The sequence below is a fragment of the Scyliorhinus canicula genome, chromosome 3 (assembly GCF_902713615.1).
Source record: "Scyliorhinus canicula chromosome 3, sScyCan1.1, whole genome shotgun sequence".
Lineage (NCBI taxonomy): Eukaryota > Metazoa > Chordata > Chondrichthyes > Carcharhiniformes > Scyliorhinidae > Scyliorhinus > Scyliorhinus canicula.
The window spans coordinates 74,511,673-74,532,979 of record NC_052148.1 but is presented as its reverse complement, the minus strand read 5'-3'; the positions used below and the strand labels follow the sequence as shown (position 1 = coordinate 74,532,979).

Genomic DNA, 21,307 nt, shown 5'->3' with positions numbered 1-21,307 from the left:
GCCTTGGGTGACTACCTGTGTCGAGTTTGCACGTCCTCCCTGTGTCTGTGTGGGTTTCCTCCAGGTGCTCTGGTTTCCTCCTCAGTCGAAGGTCGTGCAGGTTAGGTGGATTGTGTATGCTAAATTGCCCTTTAGTGTCCAACGATGTGCAGGTTCGGTGAATTGCGCGATGCACATGAGGTTACGGAGATGGGGCGGGGGAGTGAGCTGAGGTGGAGTGTTCTTTTGGAGGATCTGTGCAGACTTGATGGGCTGAATGGCCTCCTTCTGCACTGTAGGGATTCCATGGATCTACAAGATGCAGTGCAGAAACCTGCCAAGGCTCCGCGCCAGCATGTTTCAAACCCTTGAGCTTTACTAAATTTGAAGAACAAGAGCAATAGATGTATGGGAACACCACCATTTGCAAGTTCCCCTCCAAGCCACACACCATCGTATATATTGGCACTCCTTCGCTGCCAGTGCAGCAGCATCCTGGAACTCCCTCACTAACAGCACAGCTAGTGTACTTACACCAAATTGACTGCATGAATTAAAGAAGGCAGCTCACCACCACTTTCTCAAGGAAAATTAGAAATGGACAATAAATGTTGGCCACATTAATGACATCAAATCCCACTGCAGGAAATGTGAGTCAGAGAATAACTCTACAGTGTTGAGGCCCATAACGTGATCCTGTAATCCCTCTGTACACAGCCCCCTAGTAGAAGTCCAGATCACTGAATCAGCCCTAATTATCTGTAGATCTTCAATTAACTCACCACTCTATTGCCTTTCCTCTTTTGAAATGCTCCTTAAAAGCGAACCTATCAACAAGCTTTTTGTCACCTGCCCTAAAATCCCCTTGTGTGGTTGAGCATCAAGTTTAGTTTGATAACGCAACCTGTGAAGCACCTTGGGTGATGGCTTACTACAATAAAGGTGCTATATAAATACAAGTTGGCATTGTTGATTTTCGTTGCTTTGCAATAAATGGGTGCAGCTTGTGTTGGATCTACTGTATGTACAGTTAATACAAAGGGTTAAGTTCTTCAATTGCATAAACTGTAAAATGCATAAGGCTACATTTTCAAAAAATAGGCCACATCCCGGAATGGTTGCACCAATGAAGACCCTTCCATGCCATGGCTCACATCACGTTCCCATAGCTGCATAGAACTCAGAAAATCTAGACTTCAAATTTTAGATTGAGTTACATTAGCTTCCCAGGGGAGTCTGGCATTAGCCAAGTCACATTTGTTTCCTTTGCAGATATGGAGATTAAGCTAGAGACAGGAGTGTTTCAGTGCAATTACTTCCTGTGCCAGAAAGAGCCAAGCAACAATGTCGGAAAATTATTTGAAACTGAATCCTGTTTACTCCAGTTTAAGTGAGAAGATATTCTAGTTCACAATTGTCAATGTGTTATCAATGACATTCTTAATGTTTGTTAATGTTAATTACATTGTTAATGTTGGAGAAACGGGTAATGGGTGTTAATTTTCTTTCAGCACATATAAATAGGGGATCTGGGATGCAAGATTACCCCCAGAAATGATATTTTGGTTAAGCTTCCTTGAAGATTTTATTTTAGTTACAGTGCCTCACTGGAGGCTGTCACCCTCTGTCAACGTATTGATTATTGCTTTATTAAGAGTCTAAATAGGGGATATAGTGAAGTTTATTTTTGACGTTTTGTTTTTGGTTCCAGTGCTGTACCAGGGGCTGGCAACCTTCCCTCTCATTTTTGTTTAACTTACAGTTTTTGTCTTATCAGAGAGAGTATGAATAGGGATAGCCGGGTGCGTGAGAGGAGAGCGGTGTGACTGAACCAGTCAATAAACTCTTCAGAACAAAAAGCTCCAAGCCTCGCATTTGGCTTCACCAATCGGCTCAGATCCTGTTTGCAACAATGACGTTGCTCTATTTAGGGGAAAATACCAATTTGTAAAGTCACATCGATTCTTCACAGACAACCTGCCCTTGATGTGTATTTTCTTGTGCTTACCAGAAGTCATGTTTCTCCTGATTTAGAGTGCCTCAATAAAAAAAATGTAAAATAGGAATTCAAATTTAAAAGAAGTAAAAAGATGCTCTTCAGCGAAATGAAATTCTTCCACATTTGCTGCTGGAAGATCTTTTCTGTAAGATGTCAGTACCTCATGTGTATTATTTATTTAACTCATTGCAGCAAAAGTAACATTTTCAGTGTCCTGTCTGACAGGGTCTAGTGGTGGCTGAGGGGTTTAATGGTGGTCAGGCAGCAAGCAAACAGATCACAGGAATGGCAGGTGGAGGGAGGCCTGTTTCATCTAAAGGAAACACTCTTGCCCTCCTGGCCCACAAGCAGCACTATGAAGACACACCTCCTTTAAGGCCCAGGAAAACCAGCCACCTGTTGTTAAAATAGACTGACTGTTCAAATGAATGCAAATAGCCTCTTAATTATATTCAAATAATCAAACAGCTCATCAGGAGCAAATTGGCCACCCACTCTTCATGCTGCTTCCATTAAAACTGGACGTCAGCGGGCCGGAGGTGGGTTTAGTTCTAGTTTTTTGGTACTTTCCTTCTAACAAAATCCAAACCCAATGTGTTTATGTTGCAGGTTGGAGAAGAAAATAAACATTATGATCACATTTTTGATAAACTTGAAGACATTGCTGAAGAAGGTAATTGATTGCTAATTGACTTATCACACATACAATCAAAAGCATTTATCTATTTATATCAAGGAGTGCATTTGGAATTATTGTTGCATTGTTGGCAAGTAAACAGTCACCTTGAGTACAAGTAATTCTAGGTTGACCAAAGCACCAATATCTTTCTTGAAAACTTTGGGTGGGGTTCTCCTTTGGCTGATGCCGAAATCACAAAATGAGATTCGGTGGAGAATAGGTTCCAATGCCAAAATCATGGTGAGCACCAATTTGACGTCAAATCGCAATTCTCCGCCATTTCGATAGCGGCATCATTGCAGTCCGGAACGCACGTATAGTAAAGACCTTTTGCATATCATTAACAGACACGACCCTCCGCCCCTCCACAATAATCTGCCTCCAATGATGGCGGACTTCACTTGTGCTTTTAAAAGTAATGAAACTGGCATCGTGGCTGATGAGGGAGAGGAGGTATGACACAGAGAGGTGCGACCTTGGGCTGCCGGGCGATGTTATATTTTAAATAATAACTCATTTAAAATATATATATTACTCTTGAGTCTACCAGGATGATAAAATGACCAATAGTATTCTTGTTGAACGATTAACTATTTAATGAGTAATAAAATAATACACTGTGAGTCCTTTTACTCAATACTAAACTAACAATAAAGAATTAAAGTACAATACAGATAACTATATAACTATACACTATTATAACAAACTAGTTCTAATTTCTCTCACTCCAGCTATTCTGTGTCTTGCTGGTTCACTGTTCTGAATCACATTATCATGTGACTTAGAAAAGGCGGGAAACCAGTTCTTATAGTATCTGACTGTGAGCCATCTAGTGTTGAAATGACTGCACTACATTTATATACATTGATCATGTATATTGACATCTGAATATCACTACAGGCTGGACACTGGCCTAGCTGGCTGGGGTGGGGAGGGGGGGTTCCTGCCAGGTCCGGGGGAGGGGGTTGGGGAATGGACCATGTGGCCGGGGTGACCCCCCCCCCATGGGACTGGGGTGGTGTCCAGGCACAGACCACCTTGCTGCGGCCTGCAAGGCAGCCGTCTTGCTGCGCACTCCACTAACCACCCAGCTTGGCCACTGGTTCTGCAGAGTGACACCGGCCATATAGATCCTGTCACCCTCCACCCCACTCTCTGCCATACCGCCCCAACACCCAACTGGCTGCCACCTGCCGGCTGGCATCAGGCAGCCCACCCAAGGGCAACGCCCACTGTTGCCACTGTGGGGGCACCGGGCGGGTCCTCTGTGTGTCTCTGGTGCCCCTGCTTCCTTGGGCCTTGCAACCAAGGCTTTTGTTGCTGGCTCTATCTAATTAGTTATTGTGGGGTTAGTTAGCATTATCTTATCAAAGATGACTTTAAAGATATGGCGGACCATGCGATGCCACCAGAAAACCTAGAATCATAATAAATGATGCAAACACTAGTAAGCCCTTGGTTACAGTTCTTTGGGGCTTGGGCTTTTGAATTGAGACAGCTGTTCTTCTTCTAATTGAAATGATCTGTGGATTCCCCTTTTCTCTGATGTCCCCAGTTTTCCCCATTCTGATTATGCCATGGTGTTTTTGATCTGTCAATAATTTAGATGGGTGATATATATATAACAGTACATTTTCCATTTATTTCATCCTGCTTCATTTAAAAATCTAGATGAACTGGGTACGAAGCCTCAAATGGAAATTGATGATCAAAGGGCACAATATGTCACCACCTGCACTGATTTTACAGAATGATCACTGTTTGGTGCACAATATCACCCTGTATGGTCCTGGAGATCACACGTGAGGAAGGATCCCAGCTCCAGCAAGGAGAATTTGATCAGCAGAAAATCCAAATTTATCCATAGAGAGAGAATTTATTGCAGCTCATAGCGGGGATTAGCTGCTTATATTCAAATGGACCCACTGCCAAGGCGATCATCCCAGTGGGAATGCCGGATCTCGGAGAGCAAATTCAATCAGAACTTCAGACTATAGGGCAGATTAGTTTTGGAGTTTGCGGAGGTTCAAGGATGGAAATCCAATAAGATGAACACTGGAGAGATCAAATCCTGAGGTGAAATAACATGAATCACAGAATCCCTGCAGTGCAGAAGGAGGCCATTCAGCCCGTCTGAAAGAGTATGCTACCTTGTCCTACACCCCGACCCCCATATTTAGACGCTACAGGGAAATTATAATATGGCAAAATCATCTAACCTGTATATCCTTGGACTGTGGGAAGAAACCAGAGCACCTGGAGGAAACCCATGCAAACATGGGGAGAACGTGCAAACTCCACACAGTCACCCAAGGCTGGAATTGAACTGCGTCCAGCCTGGCACGAGGCTCAGTGATAGCTGGGTGTAGCCTGGCACTAGGCTCAGCGGCAGCTGGGTCCAGCCTGGCACGAGGCTCAGCGATAGCTGGGTCCAGCTTGGCATGAGGCTCAGGATAGCTGGGTACAGCCTGGCATGAGGCTCAGCGATAGCTGGGTCCAGCCTGGCATGAGGCTCAGCAATAGCTGGGTGCAGCCTGGCACGAGGCTCAGGGTAGCTGGGTTCAGCCTGGCATGAGGCTCAGCGATAGCTGGGTGCAGCCTGGCACGAGGCTCAGGATAGCTGGGTCCAGCCTGGCATGAGGCTCAGCGATAGCTGGGTGCAGCCTGACACGAGGCTCAGCGGCAGCTGGGTACAGCCTGGCACGAGGCTCAGCGGCAGCTGGATCCAGCCTGGCATGAGGCTCAGCAGCAGCTGGGTACAGCCTGGCACGTGGCACAGCGATAGCTGGGTGCAGCCTGGCACGAGGCTCAGCGATAGCTGGGTACAGCCTGGCATGAGGCTCAGCGATAGCTGGGTCCAGCCTGGCATGGGCTCAGCGATAGCTGGGTCCAGCCTGGCACGAGGCTCAGCGGCAGCTGGGTACAGCCTGGCACGTGGCTCAGGATAGCTGGGTATAGCCTGGCACGAGGCTCAGTGATAGCTGGGTATAGCCTGGCACGAGGCTCAGGATAGCTGGGTCCAGCCTGGCATGGGCTCAGCGATAGCTGGGTACACCCTGGCACGAGGCTCAGTGATTGCTGGGTATAACCTGGCACGAGGCTCAGCGATAGCTGGGTGCAGCCTGGCATGAGGCTCAGCGATAGCTGGGTCCAGCCTGGCACGAGGCTCAGCGATAGCTGGGTCCAGCATGGCATGGGCTCAGCGATAGCTGGGTACAGCCTGGCGTGAGGCTCAGCGATAGCTGGGTCCAGCCTGGCACGAGGCTCAGCGATAGCTGGGTGCAGCCTGGCACGAGGCTCAGCGATAGCTGGGTACAGCCTGGCACGAGGCTCAGCGGCAGCTGGGTCCAGCCTGGCACGTGGCTCAGCGATAGCTGGGTCCAGCCTGGCACGAGGCTCAGCGGCAGCTGGGTCCAGCCTGGCATGAGGCTCAGCGATAGCTGGGTGCATCCTGGCACGAGGCTCAGCGGCAGCTGGGTCCAGCCTGGCACGTGGCTCAGCGATAGCTGGGTCCAGCCTGGCACGAGGCTCAGCGGCAGCTGGGTCCAGCCTGGCATGAGGCTCAGCGATAGCTGGGTGCAGCCTGGCACGAGGCTCAGGATAGCTGCGCCCAGCCTGGCATGAGGCTCAGCGATAGCTGGGTACAGCCTGGCATGAGGCTCAGCGATAGCTGGGTGCAGCCTGGCACGAGGCTCAGTGATAGCTGGGTATAGCCTGGCACGAGGCTCAGCGGCAGCTGGGTCCAGCCTGGCACGAGGCTCAGGATAGCTGGGTCCAGCCTGGCATGAGGCTCAGCGATAGCTGGGTGCAGCCTGGCACGAGGCTCAGCGATAGCTGGGTACAGCCTGGCATGAGGCTCAGCGGCAGCTGGGTCCAGCCTGGCACGAGGCTCAGTGATAGCTGGGTCCAGCCTGGCACGAGGCTCAGTGATTGCTGGGTCCAGCCTGGCACGAGGCTCAGCAGCAGCTGGGTCCAGCCTGGCATGAGGCTCAGCGAATGCTGGGTCCAGCCTGGCACGAGGCTCAGCGGCAGCTGGGTGCAGCCTGGCATGAAGCTCAGTGATAGCTGGGTCCAGCCTGGCATGAGGCTCAGCGATAGCTGGGTGCAGCCTGGCATGAGGCTCAGCGATAGCTGGGTGCAGCCTGGCATGAGGCTCAGCGATAGCTGGGTGCAGCCTGGCACGAGGCTCAGTGATAGCTGGGTATAGCCTGGCACGAGGCTCAGCGGCAGCTGGGTCCAGCCTGGCACGAGGCTCAGGATAGCTGGGTGCAGCCTGGCATGAGGCTCAGCTATAGCTGGGTGCAGCCTGGCATGAGGCTCAGCGATAGCTGGGTCCAGCCTGGCATGAAGCTCAGTGATAGCTGGGTACAGCCTGGCATGCGGCCCAGGAACAGCTACTTGTTACCGGAGGAGACTCTCTGCTGTTCTTTAATTTTCTAAATCTTCTCCATGGCCTCCAGAAGATGTCGCAAATCATTCAGAGAGGCTGAAGGACTGCTACATGGTGGTCTTAACCTGTTAGGCACATGAATTTGATACTACTGAAAATCGTAATGATTTATCCGAGGTGTACAACCAATTACTTGCACCAACAGAAACCTCATTCTTTGGATTTCCCATTCAAGAATTTCCCATTGAAGAATATTAATTTCAGTTTAATGCATTTTTGAAGTTCCAAAATGTAATTGTTGATCTGGTTCCAATGAAACGTTAACCATTCTAGTTTTGATTCCAGCTGTTTTAACCACCTTCCCCCACAGGATACTTGCACAATCTGGGAGCCCAAGAAATCTTTGTTGCCTTGCCCCTTGTCCTTACACACATTTCCATGTCGACCTTTGTCTAGCTCACCATGGCCGATGTGATGTTAGAAAGAGCTTTATTTCCAACCCACCAACTTCTCTCTCTCCACACCTACTCCCACCTCCTCACCCCTGGACTCACCATCGCTAAATGCGCATCCTTACTTCTCCAATCACTCTTTCTTTTCCATGAGCTGAATTCAAAATCACGGAGTAAATGATTTATGAAAAAAAAATCGACAATCACTGAAGGCTGTAAGTGGAATTTAAGGCCAGTAAACAAGTGGGAGTAGCAGGATCTGCCATTGGAGGAGCAGATCTGTCTTTCCTATACCTGCTGCTTCTCCAATCACTGCTCTGCTGTAAGTCTGACCTTTGGGCAGAGCTTGACTGCTTTAAGAACAAATCGGAACCACAAAGTTGCCCGAAGGTCGTAAACAGCAGAGCAACAAGTGAGTGAAGCTGACATGAAGGATCGGCTGAGGCAGGCTGATGATTCCCATTTTTCTTTTGGAAAGATCTGCAACTCTGTCTCTGGCTGGTCAAGCTGGACAAACTAAACATTGAGCCCAGGCTCCTCGTAGCCACCGGACCCCGGTGTTTTGTACCTTTCCCCTCCTATTCTCCTGGGCCCTGAAAATGTCCACTCGTGCACAATGCCTGGGAGCAAATGGTTTTGTGTAAAAGCCTTGAAGTTAACAAGTCTGCACGTGTCACACCATTTATTATAGATGTTCACAGCTTAAAACAACTATAGAGTGTGAAACACTTGTAGAACCATGGTAATAGTCAGGAGAAATCAACCTACCACTAAGCAGCCATTTATAAAATTCTTTCACCAGTCGTGGACATCGCTTGCTAGGCCAACATTGATTGTCCATTTGTAATTGCCCTTCAGAAGGTGGTGATGAGCTGTTTTCTTGAACTGCTGCAGTCCATGTGCTGTAGGTACACCCAGAGTGCTGTTAGGAAGAGTTCCAGGAGTTTGACCCAGTGACAGTGAAGGAACAGCGATATATTTTCAAGTCAGACTGGGGCATGGTGTGGAGGGAAGCTTGCAGATAGTGATGTTCCCAGGCATCTGCTGCTCTTGTCCTTCTAGTGGTTGTAGGTTTGGAAGGTGTTGACTAAGGAGCCTTGGTGAGTTACTGTACTGCATCCTGTAGATGGTGCACAATGCTGCTACTGCGCGGCAGTGATGGAAGAAGTGAAAATTTGTGGAAGGGGTGTCAATCAACTGGGACTGCTTTGTCCTGGATGGTGTTGAGCTTCTTGAGTGTTGTTGGAGCTGCACTTATCCAGTCAAGTGGAGAATATTCCATTACACTCCTGACAAGTGCCTTGCAGATAGTGGACATACTTTAGGGCGGGAGGGGGGGCATCAGGAGGTGTGTTACCCCCCGCCGAATTGCCAGCCTCTGACAATACAGAGGTGATTGTGGAGTCAGAAAAGATGGTGGACAGGTTAAGCTGGGTGTTCTCAGTATACATGTGGAAGTTGGCTTTGTACCTGTGACAATGTCGCTCAGCAGCAGCATGTTGATGACGAAGAACAGGGAAACCAGAATAGATCCTGGTGCAAATGGAGGGGGAGGCGGTGTATAGAGAAACCGTTGTTGGAGATCCACTGGCTTTGTTCAAATGGATAGGAGTGAAAATGCACAAGAACAATTTGACAGGCTGTCGAAAAAAACCCACAGCTAGTGATATTACATAAGAGTCATATAGTCATAGAGTTTTACAGCACTGAAAGAGACCCTTTCACCCATTGGATCTGCACCAGCCTTCAAGTACCTATCTATTCTAATCCCATTTTCCACCACTTGGTCCATAGCATTCTATGTTATGGCGTTTCAAGTGCTCATCTACATGATTCAAATAGACTGCACGACACTGTGTCTCGCAAAAAGCTGATTCATATCTTCAGCTCAAATAAACTCACACTGTGTTAAACAGATCCCACAGGAGTTCAAATGCAAAGAACAGCTGCTTGATCAGGAAATGTCCAGCACATATTGCTGTTCAAGACCCATGTTTGCCGAAAACATGCTACACACCCAGAGGGCTTTTTAAAAAATCTTTCACGAGAGATGTGGCAATCGCTGGCAAGGCTGGCATTTGTTCCTCATTCGGAATTTCCCTTGCTGGGCCATTTCAGAGGGTGTTAAGATTCAACCACATTGTTGTGGGTCTGGAGTCACATGTAAGCCAGACCAGGCAAGGATGGAAGATTTTTTTCCCTAAAGGACACTAGTAGACCAGTTTTCATATCCATCAATATTTCCTCCCACTTGAGCTTCCACACCACCTTTGTTCAGCCCCTTCTTTGCCTGTTTTCGCTCCCTTCTGCTCCTTAAGTCCATACAACTCTGTATGGATTCAGATCTAGAGTGCTATTGCTTTTCACTCCAGCGCTCAAAAGTTCAAAAAAGTCGGGGGAAAAGATCAAGGCTAACCCAGGGCATAACACCAGCCCCATAAGAGAGTCAGCGGGGCAAAGGAGCACTTGGCATTTGGTAAAGGGCATGTCCTTGGTGCTGCATAGGTGGCAGGAGGGTGGGCACTCAGCTCTTGGGCATTGAGTGATGTCACCACCCTGTGGCATCACAGTGGGGGAAGAGCAGGGGGCAAGGCGGGCGAGCCACCAAATGTGCGATTTACTCCCTCATAGCCGCCACCGGAAGTCATTCATATCCATCAATGATAGTTTCATGGTCACCATTACTGAGAATAGCTTAATATTCCAGATTTCCAGCTGCTGTGATGGGATGTGAACACATGTCCCCAAAGAATTAGTCTGGGCCTCTGGCTTACTAATCCAGTGGCATTATCTCTACACCATTGTCTACCCTGACCCAGGCACAAGCGAGTGATTGCAGGAATGGGGCTAAGGGAGCGAGGGGGGTTAGCAGCACGGACAAGGGTGTGTCTCTCAATGGCCCCCCCTCCCAGTGCCAGGTCCTTCAATCAAGCATTGAGTGCCTTTAAACGAGGAGCACCCCATCCCCTCGGGAACCACAAGCAACACCGCCATGGTTTACCTGACGTATTTCCCGCATGATGAGCCACCCCACCCCTCCCCCCCCCCCCCCCCCCCTATTTGATTAATACTAGCAGCAGGAGGATGGGGCCCTTATGTAGGCATTAATTGCTGATTTAAGTATCTTAATTGGCAGTGGGCCTTCAAGCCATGGATTTAATCCAGTTTGGGACGGGAAGGTGGTACTCTCCCACTTGATTAAATATCTACCTAAACATCAAACTCACCATGGGGAGGGTATAGGATAGCACCTGCAGCCTCCTGTGGCACTGGGTTGCAACCATCTCCAGCTGGCTCCATCTTCAGTGGTAGATCCTGTATTGAGAATATGGCCTCTGGGTCCTTCCTGCCTCTCTTTCATCTCCCGAGCCCTCTTGATTCGCAGGGTTCTTCCCTTCTTGCAGCGGGCAGTGCCCTTCATCACCATTGAGCCTATATTCTGATAGTTGTGTCCCCGTTTCCAGATGCAGCCTTCTTCTCAGGCAGGTGGCTACCCTATTGTGATTGCCCGCCTTGCCCCCTACTCTTCTGCCACTGTGATGCCACAGGGTGGTGACATCACTCAATGCCCAAGAGCTGAGTGCCCACCCCCCTGCCACCTGTGCAGCACCAAGGACATGCCCTTTACCAAATGCCAAGTGCTCCTTTGCCCCGCTGACTCTCTTATGGGGCTGATGTGATGCCCTGGGTTAGCCTTGACAGGCTCCCCCACTCCGTCCCCGCTTCTCCTCAGCTACTCAGAGACTGTCCGATTCTGAAAACTGTGCACCTCTTTATATAATCCACACTCCCCACTCCAACAAGCTCTTAAGCTTTCTACCAAGTTCAGTTAGTTGGCCTCAGTGGAGAGGAGAGCAGGATTACTGTCCCACTCTCATCTTACCCTGCCGATTATTGCTGATGCAGGGGCTGCTGCCTTGTAATTGACATGCTGACTGGTGCCAGTATTTTTTGGGGGGGGGGGGGGGTGGCCAGGGGGGCCCACTCCCAATTCGCCCTTTGTGAGTGGGAGGGGAGGGGGCAATAATTCAGTCTCATATTGCATGCAGAGAATTGATCCCTATTTTCCTAGCAGCTGCATTAAATTCTCCAATGCAACTCATTTATGTTTGTTTTCTACTGTGGATCTTTCCCACCACTTTAAATTAGCATGTCCATTTCTTAACTTCCATCAGTTTTGCTGATGGTTAAAAGTTATTGTCACGATATAACTAAAAAAAAGTAGAGACCCCTGTGGAATTAGGGGGTGCCAGGTACGACCCCGCTATCTAATGGCTCTCTGATTTTTTAGGGCCCCAGCGAGGAATACAGCCCCCCACCCCCACCCCCCACCCCCAGCCCCAAGGCCACACTCAGCATCATTTACTGAACTCCAGCGAGCGGAGCTCCTCCATGCAGGAAGAAATCGTGACACCATTTATATAAAAATGGCATCCTGATCTCTCGAACCTCGACGCAACCCCCAGACACACCCAACGTCCCAACTCACCTATAAGGGGGCCATTGAGCCCCCTCGCACCCCACTTCATACGGGCAGGGCATCTCCAGGCCCGATCCCCAGCGCAGGGACAATGCCAGCTTGGCACCTTGGTACTGACAGCCTGGCACCCTAGCAGTGGCCCTGACAGCCTGGCAATGCCACCTCGGGGGCCTCGATCACCTGGACCTCCCCCCCCCCCCCCCCCCCCAGGTACTGTTTTGCCTGATCCACGTCTGTGGGGGCCAGTACTGAACGGTGCCTGTCTGACGTCTCCTCAGTGATGCCGGGCGTTAACACGGCTAAGTGGGTTCTTAAACTCCCTTAGCCATGCAAAACTGGGTCTCTTTCATTGTGGGCAGAACCAGATTGTGACGTATCACGAGATCTGGCTGGATCTTGTGAGGCGTAATGGTCATCGGGAATCCCGGGTGGGGGGGGGGGGGGGGGGGGAGGCCTCTCCTAGGATCTACTGGCCAGGCTCTGCTCCGATTCCAGTGGGACGCAGCCGATATAGCACGCCCATCATTTTTAAATCTATTAACGGTCCTTGTTTTTGAATAGCTCAGCCTATGCAGATATTTCTCATCATAAATGCTATTGAACTGCATCGAAACTTTTTTTTAACAATATCCAGTTTAAAATCATGAGTCTTGAATTTCCATCATAACTTCCTTTCATGTTACTTGACTGGAGTTCCTGCTGATCTCTCACCCATGTCACACCCAGAGACAAGGAGAACCCCCATGGAAATTTAGGACCATTATGCTGAAATTGCAAACTATTTGGCGATGCCCGTGCTATATTTATTTCTGGAAATAGCTGCTTCTACCTGTTTTGATGCAATGGTTGCTCATTCCCTCAGATTCTCTGTGAGCCACGGCATGTGACCAAGATTTCCTTCTGATGAGATAGCTATCAATTTCCAAGGCCCTAAATGAGTTGGCGGGTAAATTAACGCGTAGGCTGCATTTTAGGACCACTGTGTGCTGTCAAAACCTGGCCAAGCGGTCAGATGGAGAGGATTTCCTGATTGGTCCCTTGTGCTAAGTCGGACAAACCACTTTGAAATGGACACGATGTATGATAGAACAAAGGACAAAGAACAATACAGCACAGGGACAGGCCCTTCGGCCCTCCATGCCTGCGCCGATCACGTGTCCTATCTAGACCAACCGCCTGTATCCTTCTATACCCCGTCTGTTCATGTGCCTATCCAGATAAGTCTTAAAGGTCGCTAATGTATCTGCCTCAACCACCTCACTTGGCAGTGCATTCCAGGCCACCACCACCCTCTGTGTAAAAGAAACTTCCCCAGCACATCCCCACTGAACTTTTCCCCCCTCACCTTGAACCTGTGCCCCCTTTTATTTGTCATTTCTGCCCTGGGAAAAATCCTTCACTGTTCACCCTATCTATACCCCTAATAATTTTATAAACTTCTGTCAGGCCGCCCCTCAGCCTCTGTCTCTCGAGGGAGAACAATCCCAGTTTATTCAACCTCTCCTCGTAGCTAATACCCTCCATACCAGGCAACATCCTGGTAAACCTTTTCTTTGCTCTCTCCAAAGCCTCCACATCCTTCTGGTAGTGTGGTGACCAGAATTGGACACAGTATTCCAAATGTGTCCTGACAAACGTTCTATATAATTGTAACATAATTTTCGAGCTTTTATACTCGATATCCCGTCCTTTGAAGGCAAGCAGGCCATATACTTTCTATTGTGGGAGTAGATTGACGAAGGGGCAAGCAAACAAGCTACTTTTTGTTTTGTTTACGCGCCAGTGAGCTGATACAGTTGCTAAGTCGAACATAGTGTCATTCATGCCCCATTGCCTGTGTGTCATAACAGTTTGCTATTAAGTTAAGAATGCTGATGGTAGTTGCCAACATTGCAGCAGAAGTAACGTAACAGATAACACGTTATCCTGGACATAAATAACCATGAGATAACGACATTGAATTTCCATAAAGTCAACTGAATTTTTTATGGTTTGTGTGCTTTGCTGTTCATGACTGGTGAACTGGAGCAGACAGAAGAGCATTAAACAGAAATTAGACACATTCCACCCACCTAAATATCGCTGTGGTCAAAATTAACAAGTGGTGCAAACTGTTACTTGCAGCCCCGAAAACACATCAGCTTCCTCTTGTATGCCCATCTCTTCCCTCTTCCTCACCACCATTTCTCTCAACCCCTGCACGATCTATAAATCATCAGCTATTGTTTTCAGTTCCACCCCCCCCCCCCCCCCAACCACAGCAGAAACGTACTGCAACAGATTTCTCCCCAGCCACCAACTCCATCTGTCCCTCTAGCAAGTCTCTCGGGCTGAATCAGTCTGTTTGTAAGCTTGAGGTCATGTTTGACTGTAAGATGAGCTTCCGTCCAGTTTCCACACCATCAGGCAGGCCGTCCACTTTCACCTCCTAGACCGACATTACCCTGTCTCAGTCCTCTCCCTACTATACTCTCTCCCTACTGCACCTCTCTCCCTACTGCACCTCTCTCCCGACTGCACCTCACTCCCTAATTCATCTCTCTCCCTAATTCATCTCCCTCCCTACTACACCTCTCTCCCTACAGCACCTCACTCCCTAATTCATCTCTCTCCCTACTGCACCTCTCTCCCTACTACACCTCTCATCCCTAATCCATCTCTCTCCCTACTGCACCTCTCACCCTACTGCACCTCTCTCCCTACTGCACATCTCTCCCTAATTCATCTCTCTCTCTACTACACCTCTCTCCCTATTGCACCTCACCCCCTAATTCATCTCTCTCCCTACTACACCTCTCTCCCTACTGCACCTCACTCCCTAATTCATCTCTCTCCCTACTACACCTCTCTCCCTACTACACCTCTCTCCCTACTGCACCTCTCTCCCTACTGCACCTCTCTCCCTACTACACCTCTCACCCTAATTCATCTCTCTCCCTACTGCATCTCTCTCCCTACTGCACCTCTCTCCCTACTGCACCTCTCTCCCTACTGCACATCTCTCCCTACTGTACCTCTCTCCCTAATTCATCTCTCTCCTACTGCACCTCTCTCCCAACTGCACCTCTCTCCCTAATTCATCTCTCTCCCTACTGCACATCTCTCCCTACTACACCTCTCTCCCTATTACACCTCTCTCCCTACTGCACCTCTCTCCCTACTCCACATCTCTCCCTACTGCACCTCTCTCCCTACTACACATCTCTCCCTACTACACCTGTCTCCCTACTGCACCTCTCTCCCAACTGCACCTCACTCCATACTGAAACTCCCTACTACACCTCTCTCCCTATTACACCTCTCTCCCTACTCCACATCTCTCCCTACTACATCTCTCTCCCTATTACACCTCTCTCCCTATTACACCTCTCTCCCTACTACACCTCTCTCCCTACTACACCTCTCTCCCTACTACACCTCTCTCCCTACTACACCTCTCTCCCTACTACACCTCTCTCCCTACTACACCTCTCTCCCTACTACACCTCTCTCCCTACTACACCTCTCTCCCTACTACACCTCTCTCCCTACTACACCTCTCTCCCTACTGCACCTCTCTCCCCACTGCACCTCACTCCATACTGCACCTCTCTCCCTACTACACCTCTCTCAGTACTGCGCCTCTCTCCCTATTACACCTCTCTCCCTATTACACCTCTCTCCCAACTACACCTCTCTCCCTACTACACCTCTCTCCCTACTGCACCTCTAACCCGACTGCACCACTCTCCCTACTACACCTCTCTCCCTTCTGCACCTCTCTCCCTACTCACCTCTCTCCCTAATGCACCTCTCTCCCTATTACACCTCTCTCCCTACTGCGCCTCTCTCCCTATTACACCTCTTTCCCTACTGCACCTCTCTCCCTACTGCACCTCTCTTCCTACTACACCTCTCTTCCTACTACACCTCTCTCTCTACTACACCTCTCTCCCTACTGCACCTCACTCCCTACTGCACCTCTCTCCCTATTACACCTCTCTCCCTCCTGCACCTCTCTCCCTACTGCACCTCTCTCCCTACTACACATCTCTCCCTACTGCACATCTCTCCCTACTGCACCCCTCTCCCTACTGCACCTCTCTCCCTACTGCACCTCTCTCCCTACTGCACCTCTCTCCCTACTGCACCTATCTCCCTACTACACCTCTCTCCCTACTACACCTCTCTCCCTACTGCACCTCTCTCCCTACTGCACCTCTCTCCCTACTACACCTCTCTCCGTACTACACATTTCTCCCTACTGCACCTCTCTCCCTAATTCAGCTCTCTCCCTACTGCACCTCTCTCCCTACTGCACCTCTCACCCTACTACACCTCTCTCCCTACTGCACCTCTCTCCCTACTACACCTCTCTCTCTACTACACCTCTCTCCCTACTGCACCTCACTCCATACTGCACCTCTCTCCCTACTACACCTCTCTCCCTACTGCACCTCTCTCCCTACTGCACCTCTCTCCCTACTGCACCTCTCTCCCTACTGCACCTCTCTCCCTACTGCACCTCTCTCCCTACTGCACATCTCTCCCTACTACACATCTCTCCCTACTGCACCTCTCTCCCTAATTCATCTCTCTCCCTACTGCACCTCTCTCCCTACTACACCTCTCTCTCTACTGCACCTCTCTCTCTACTGCACCTCTCTCCCTGCTGCACCTCTCTCCCTACTACACCTAGCTCCCTACTGCACATCTCTCCCTACTGCACCTCTCTCCCTACTGCACCTCCCTCCCTACTACACCTCCCTCCCTACTACACATCTTTCCCTACTGCACCTCTCTCCCTACTGCACCTATCTCCCTACTGCATATCGCTCCCTGCTGCACCTCTCTCCCTACTACACATCTCTCCCTACTGCACCTCTCTCCCTACTGCACCTCTCTCCCTACTGCACCTCCCTCCCTACTACACATCTCTCCCTAATGCACCTCTCTCCCTACTGCGCCTCTCTCCCTACTACACCTCTCTCTCTACTGCTCCTCTCTCCCTACTACACCTCACTCCATACTGCACCTCTCTCCCTACTACACCTCTCTCCCTACTGCACCTCTCTCCCTACTGCACTTCTCTCCCTACTGCACCTCTCTCCCTTCTGCACCTCTCTCCCTACTCACCTCTCTCCCTAATGCACCTCTCTCCCTATTACACCTCTCTCCCTACTGCGCCTCTCTCCCTATTACACCTCTCTCCCTACTGCACCTCTCTCCCTACTGCACCTCTCTTCCTACTACACCTCTCTCTCTACTACACCTCTCTCTCTACTACACCTCTCTCCCTACTGCACCTCACTCCATACTGCACCTCTCTTCCTACTGCACCTCTCTCCCTACTGCACCTCTCACCCTACTACACCTCTCTCCCTACTACACCTATCTTTCTACTACACCTCTCTTTCTACTACACCTCTCTCCCTACTGCACCTCACTCCATACTGCACCTCACTCCATACTGCACCTCTCTCCCTACTACACCTCTCTCCCTACTACACCTCTCTCCCTACTACACCTCTCTCCCTACATCACCTCTCTCCCTACTGCACCTCTCTCCCTACTACACATCTCTCCCTACTGCACATCTCTCCCTACTGCACCTCTCTCCCTAATTCATCTCTCTCCCTACTGCACCTCTGTCCCTACTACACCTCTCTCTCTACTGCACCTCTCTCCCTGCTGCACCTCTCTCCCTACTACACCTAGCTCCCTACTGCACAGCTCTCCCTACTGCACCTCTCTCCCTCCTGCACCTCCCTCCCTACTACATCTCCCTCCCTACTACACATCTTTCCCTACTGCACCTCTCTCCCTACTGCACCTATCTCCCTACTGCACATCGCTCCCTGCTGCACCTCTCTCCCTACTGCACCTCTCTCCCTACTGCACCTCTCTCCCTATTGCACCTCCCTCCCTACTACACATCTCTCCCTAATGCACCTCTCTCCCTACTACACCTCTCTCCCTACTGCACCTCTCTCCCTACTGCGCCTCTCTCCCTACTACACCTCTCTCTCTACTACACCTCTCTCCCTACTGCACCTCTCTCCCTACTACACCTCACTCCATACTGCACCTCACTCCCTACTACACCTCTCTCCCTACTGCACCTCTCTTCCTACTGCACCTCTCTCCCTACTGCACTTCTCTCCCTAATTCATCTCTCTCCCTACTGCACCTCTCTCCCTACTGCACTTCTCTCCCTAATTCATCTCTCTCCCTACTGCACCTCTCTCCCTACTGCACCTCTCTCCCTACTACACCTCTCTCCCTACTGCACTTCTCTCCCTAATTCATCTCTCTCCCTACTGCACCTCTGTCCCTACTGCACCTCTCTCCCTACTGCACCTCCCTCCCTACTACACCTCTCTCCCTACTGCACCTCTCTTCCTACTGCACCTCTCTCCCTACTACACCTCTCTCCCTACTGCACTTCTCTCCCTAATTCATCTCTCTCCCTACTGCACCTCTGTCCCTACTGCACCTCTCTCCCTACTACACCTCCCTCCCTACTACACATCTTTCCCTACTGCACCTCTCTCCCTACTGCACCTATCTCCCTACTGCACATCGCTCCCTGCTGCACATCTCTCCCTACTACACATCTCTCCCTACTGCACATCTCTCCCTACTACACATCTCTCCCTACTCCACCTCTTTCCCTAATGCACCTCTCTCCCTACTGCACGTCTCTTCCTACTACACCTCTCTCTCTACTACACCTCTCTCCCTACTACACCTCTCTCCCTACTGCGCCTCTCTCCCTACTACACCTCTCTCTCTACTGCACCTCTCTCCCTACTGCACCTCTCTCCCTACTACACCTCACTCCATACTGCACCTCACTCCCTACTACACCTCTCTCCCTACTGCACCTCTCTTCCTACTGCACCTCTCTCCCTACTACACCTCTCTCCCTACTGCACTTCTCTCCCTAATTCATCTCTCTCCCTACTGCACCTCTGTCCCTACTGCACCTCTCTCCCTACTGCACCTCCCTCCCTACTACACCTCCCTCCCTACTACACCTCCCTCCCTACTACACATCTTTCCCTACTGCACCTCTCTCCCTACTGCACCTATCTGCCTGCTGCACATCGCTCCCTGCTGCACATCTCTCCCTACTACACATCTCTCCCTACTGCACATCTCTCCCTACTACACCTCTTTCCCTACTGCACCTCTCTCCCTACTGCACGTCTGTTCCTACTACACCTCTCTCTCTACTACACCTCTCTCCCTACTACAGCTCTCTCCCTACTACACCTCTCTCCCTACTGCACCTCTCTCCCTACTACACCTCTCTCCGTACTACACATCTCTCCCTACTGCACCTCTCTCCCTACTGCACCTCTCTCCCTAATTCAGCTCTCTCCCTACTGCATCTCTCTCCCTACTGCACCTCTCTCCCTACTGCACCTCTCTCCCTACTGCACCTCTCTCCCTACTACACCTCTCTCTCTACTACACCTCTCTCCCTACTGCACCTCACTCCATACTGCACCTCTCTCCCTACTGCACCTCTCTCCCTACTATACCTCTCTCCCTACTACACCTCTCTCCCTACTACACATCTCTCCCTACTGCACCTCTCTCCCTACTGCACCTCTCTCCCTACTACACATCTCTCCCTACTACACATCTCTCCCTACTGCACCTCTCTCCCTAATTCATCTCTCTCCCTACTGCACCTCTCTCCCTACTACACCTCTCTCTCTACTGCACCTCTCTCTCTACTGCACCTCTCTCCCTGCTGCACCTCTCTCCCTACTACACCTAGCTCCCTACTGCACATCTCTCCCTACTGCACCTCTCTCCCTACTGCACCTCCCTCCCTACTACACCTCCCTCCCTACTACACATCTTTCCCTACTGCACCTCTCTCCCTACTGCACCTATCTCCCTACTGCATATCGCTCCCTGCTGCACCTCTCTCCCTACTACACATCTCTCCCTACTGCACCTCTCTCCCTACTGCACCTCTCTCCCTACTGCACCTCCCTCCCTACTACACATCTCTCCCTAATGCACCTCTCTCCCTACTGCGCCTCTCTCCCTACTACACCTCTCTTTCTACTGCTCCTCTCTCCCTACTACACCTCACTCCATACTGCACCTCTCTCCCTACTACACCTCTCTCCCTACTACACCTCTCTCCCTACTGCACCTCTCTCTCTACTGCACCTCTCTCCCTTCTGCACCTCTCTCCCTACTCACCTCTCTCCCTAATGCACCTCTCTCCCTATTACACCTCTCTCCCTACTGCGCCTCTCTCCCTATTACACCTCTTTCCCTACTGCACCTCTCTCCCTACTACACCTCTCTCTCTACTACACCTCTCTCCCTACTGCACCTCACTCCATACTGCACCTCTCTCCCTACTACACCTCTCTCCCTACTGCATCTCTCTTCCTACTGCACCTCTCTCCCTACTGCACCTCTCACCCTACTACACCGCTCTCCCTACTACACCTCTCTTTCTACTACACCTCTCTTTCTACTACACCTCTCTCCCTACTGCACCTCACTCCATACTGCACCTCACTCCATACTGCACCTCTCTCCCTACTACACCTCTCTCCCTACTACACCTCTCTCCCTACTACACATCTCTCCCTACATCACCTCTCTCCCTACTGCACCTCTCTCCCTACTACACATCTCTCCCTACTGCACATCTCTCCCTACTGCACCTCTCTCCCTAATTCATCTCTCTCCCTACTGCACCTCTGTCCCTACTACACCTCTCTCTCTACTGCACCTCTCTCCCTGCTGCACCTCTCTCCCTACTACACCTAGCTCCCTACTGCACAGCTCTCCCTACTGCACCTCTCTCCCTCCTGCACCTCCCTCCCTACTACATCTCCCTCCCTACTACACATCTTTCCCTACTGCACCTCTCTCCCTACTGCACCTATCTCCCTACTGCACATCGCTCCCTGCTGCACCTCTCTCCCTACTGCACATCTCTCCCTACTGCACCTCTCTCCCTACTGCACCTCTCTCCCTACTGCACCTCTCTCCCTATTGCACCTCCCTCCCTACTACACATCTCTCCCTAATGCACCTCTCTCCCTACTACACCTCTCTCCCTACTGCACCTCTCTCCCTACTGCGCCTCTCTCCCTACTACACCTCTCTCTCTACTGCACCTCTCTCCCTACTGCACCTCTCTCCCTACTACACCTCACTCCATACTGCACCTCACTCCCTACTACACTTCTCTCCCTACTGCACCTCTCTTCCTACTGCACCTCTCTCCCTACTGCACCTCTCTTCCTACTGCACCTCTCTCCCTACTACACCTCTCTCCCTACTGCACTTCTCACCCTACTGC

At 50.5% G+C, this 21,307-nt stretch overlaps 1 protein-coding gene across 2 annotated transcripts in view; it reads left to right on the top strand.

Annotated features, from left to right (window-relative positions):
* The window catches only part of ca9 (carbonic anhydrase IX), a 191,918-nt gene that overhangs the window by 103,936 nt on the left and 66,675 nt on the right, over positions 1–21,307 (top strand). For both annotated transcript variants that reach the window (XR_005459945.1, XM_038790747.1), the window contains exon 6: positions 2,588–2,651. Coding sequence is in view for 1 of the 2 variants with exons in the window: in XM_038790747.1 (XP_038646675.1) it covers positions 2,588–2,651 (64 nt within the window). In the remaining variant the exon portion in view is untranslated. The remainder of the gene's footprint in view (positions 1–2,587; positions 2,652–21,307) is intronic.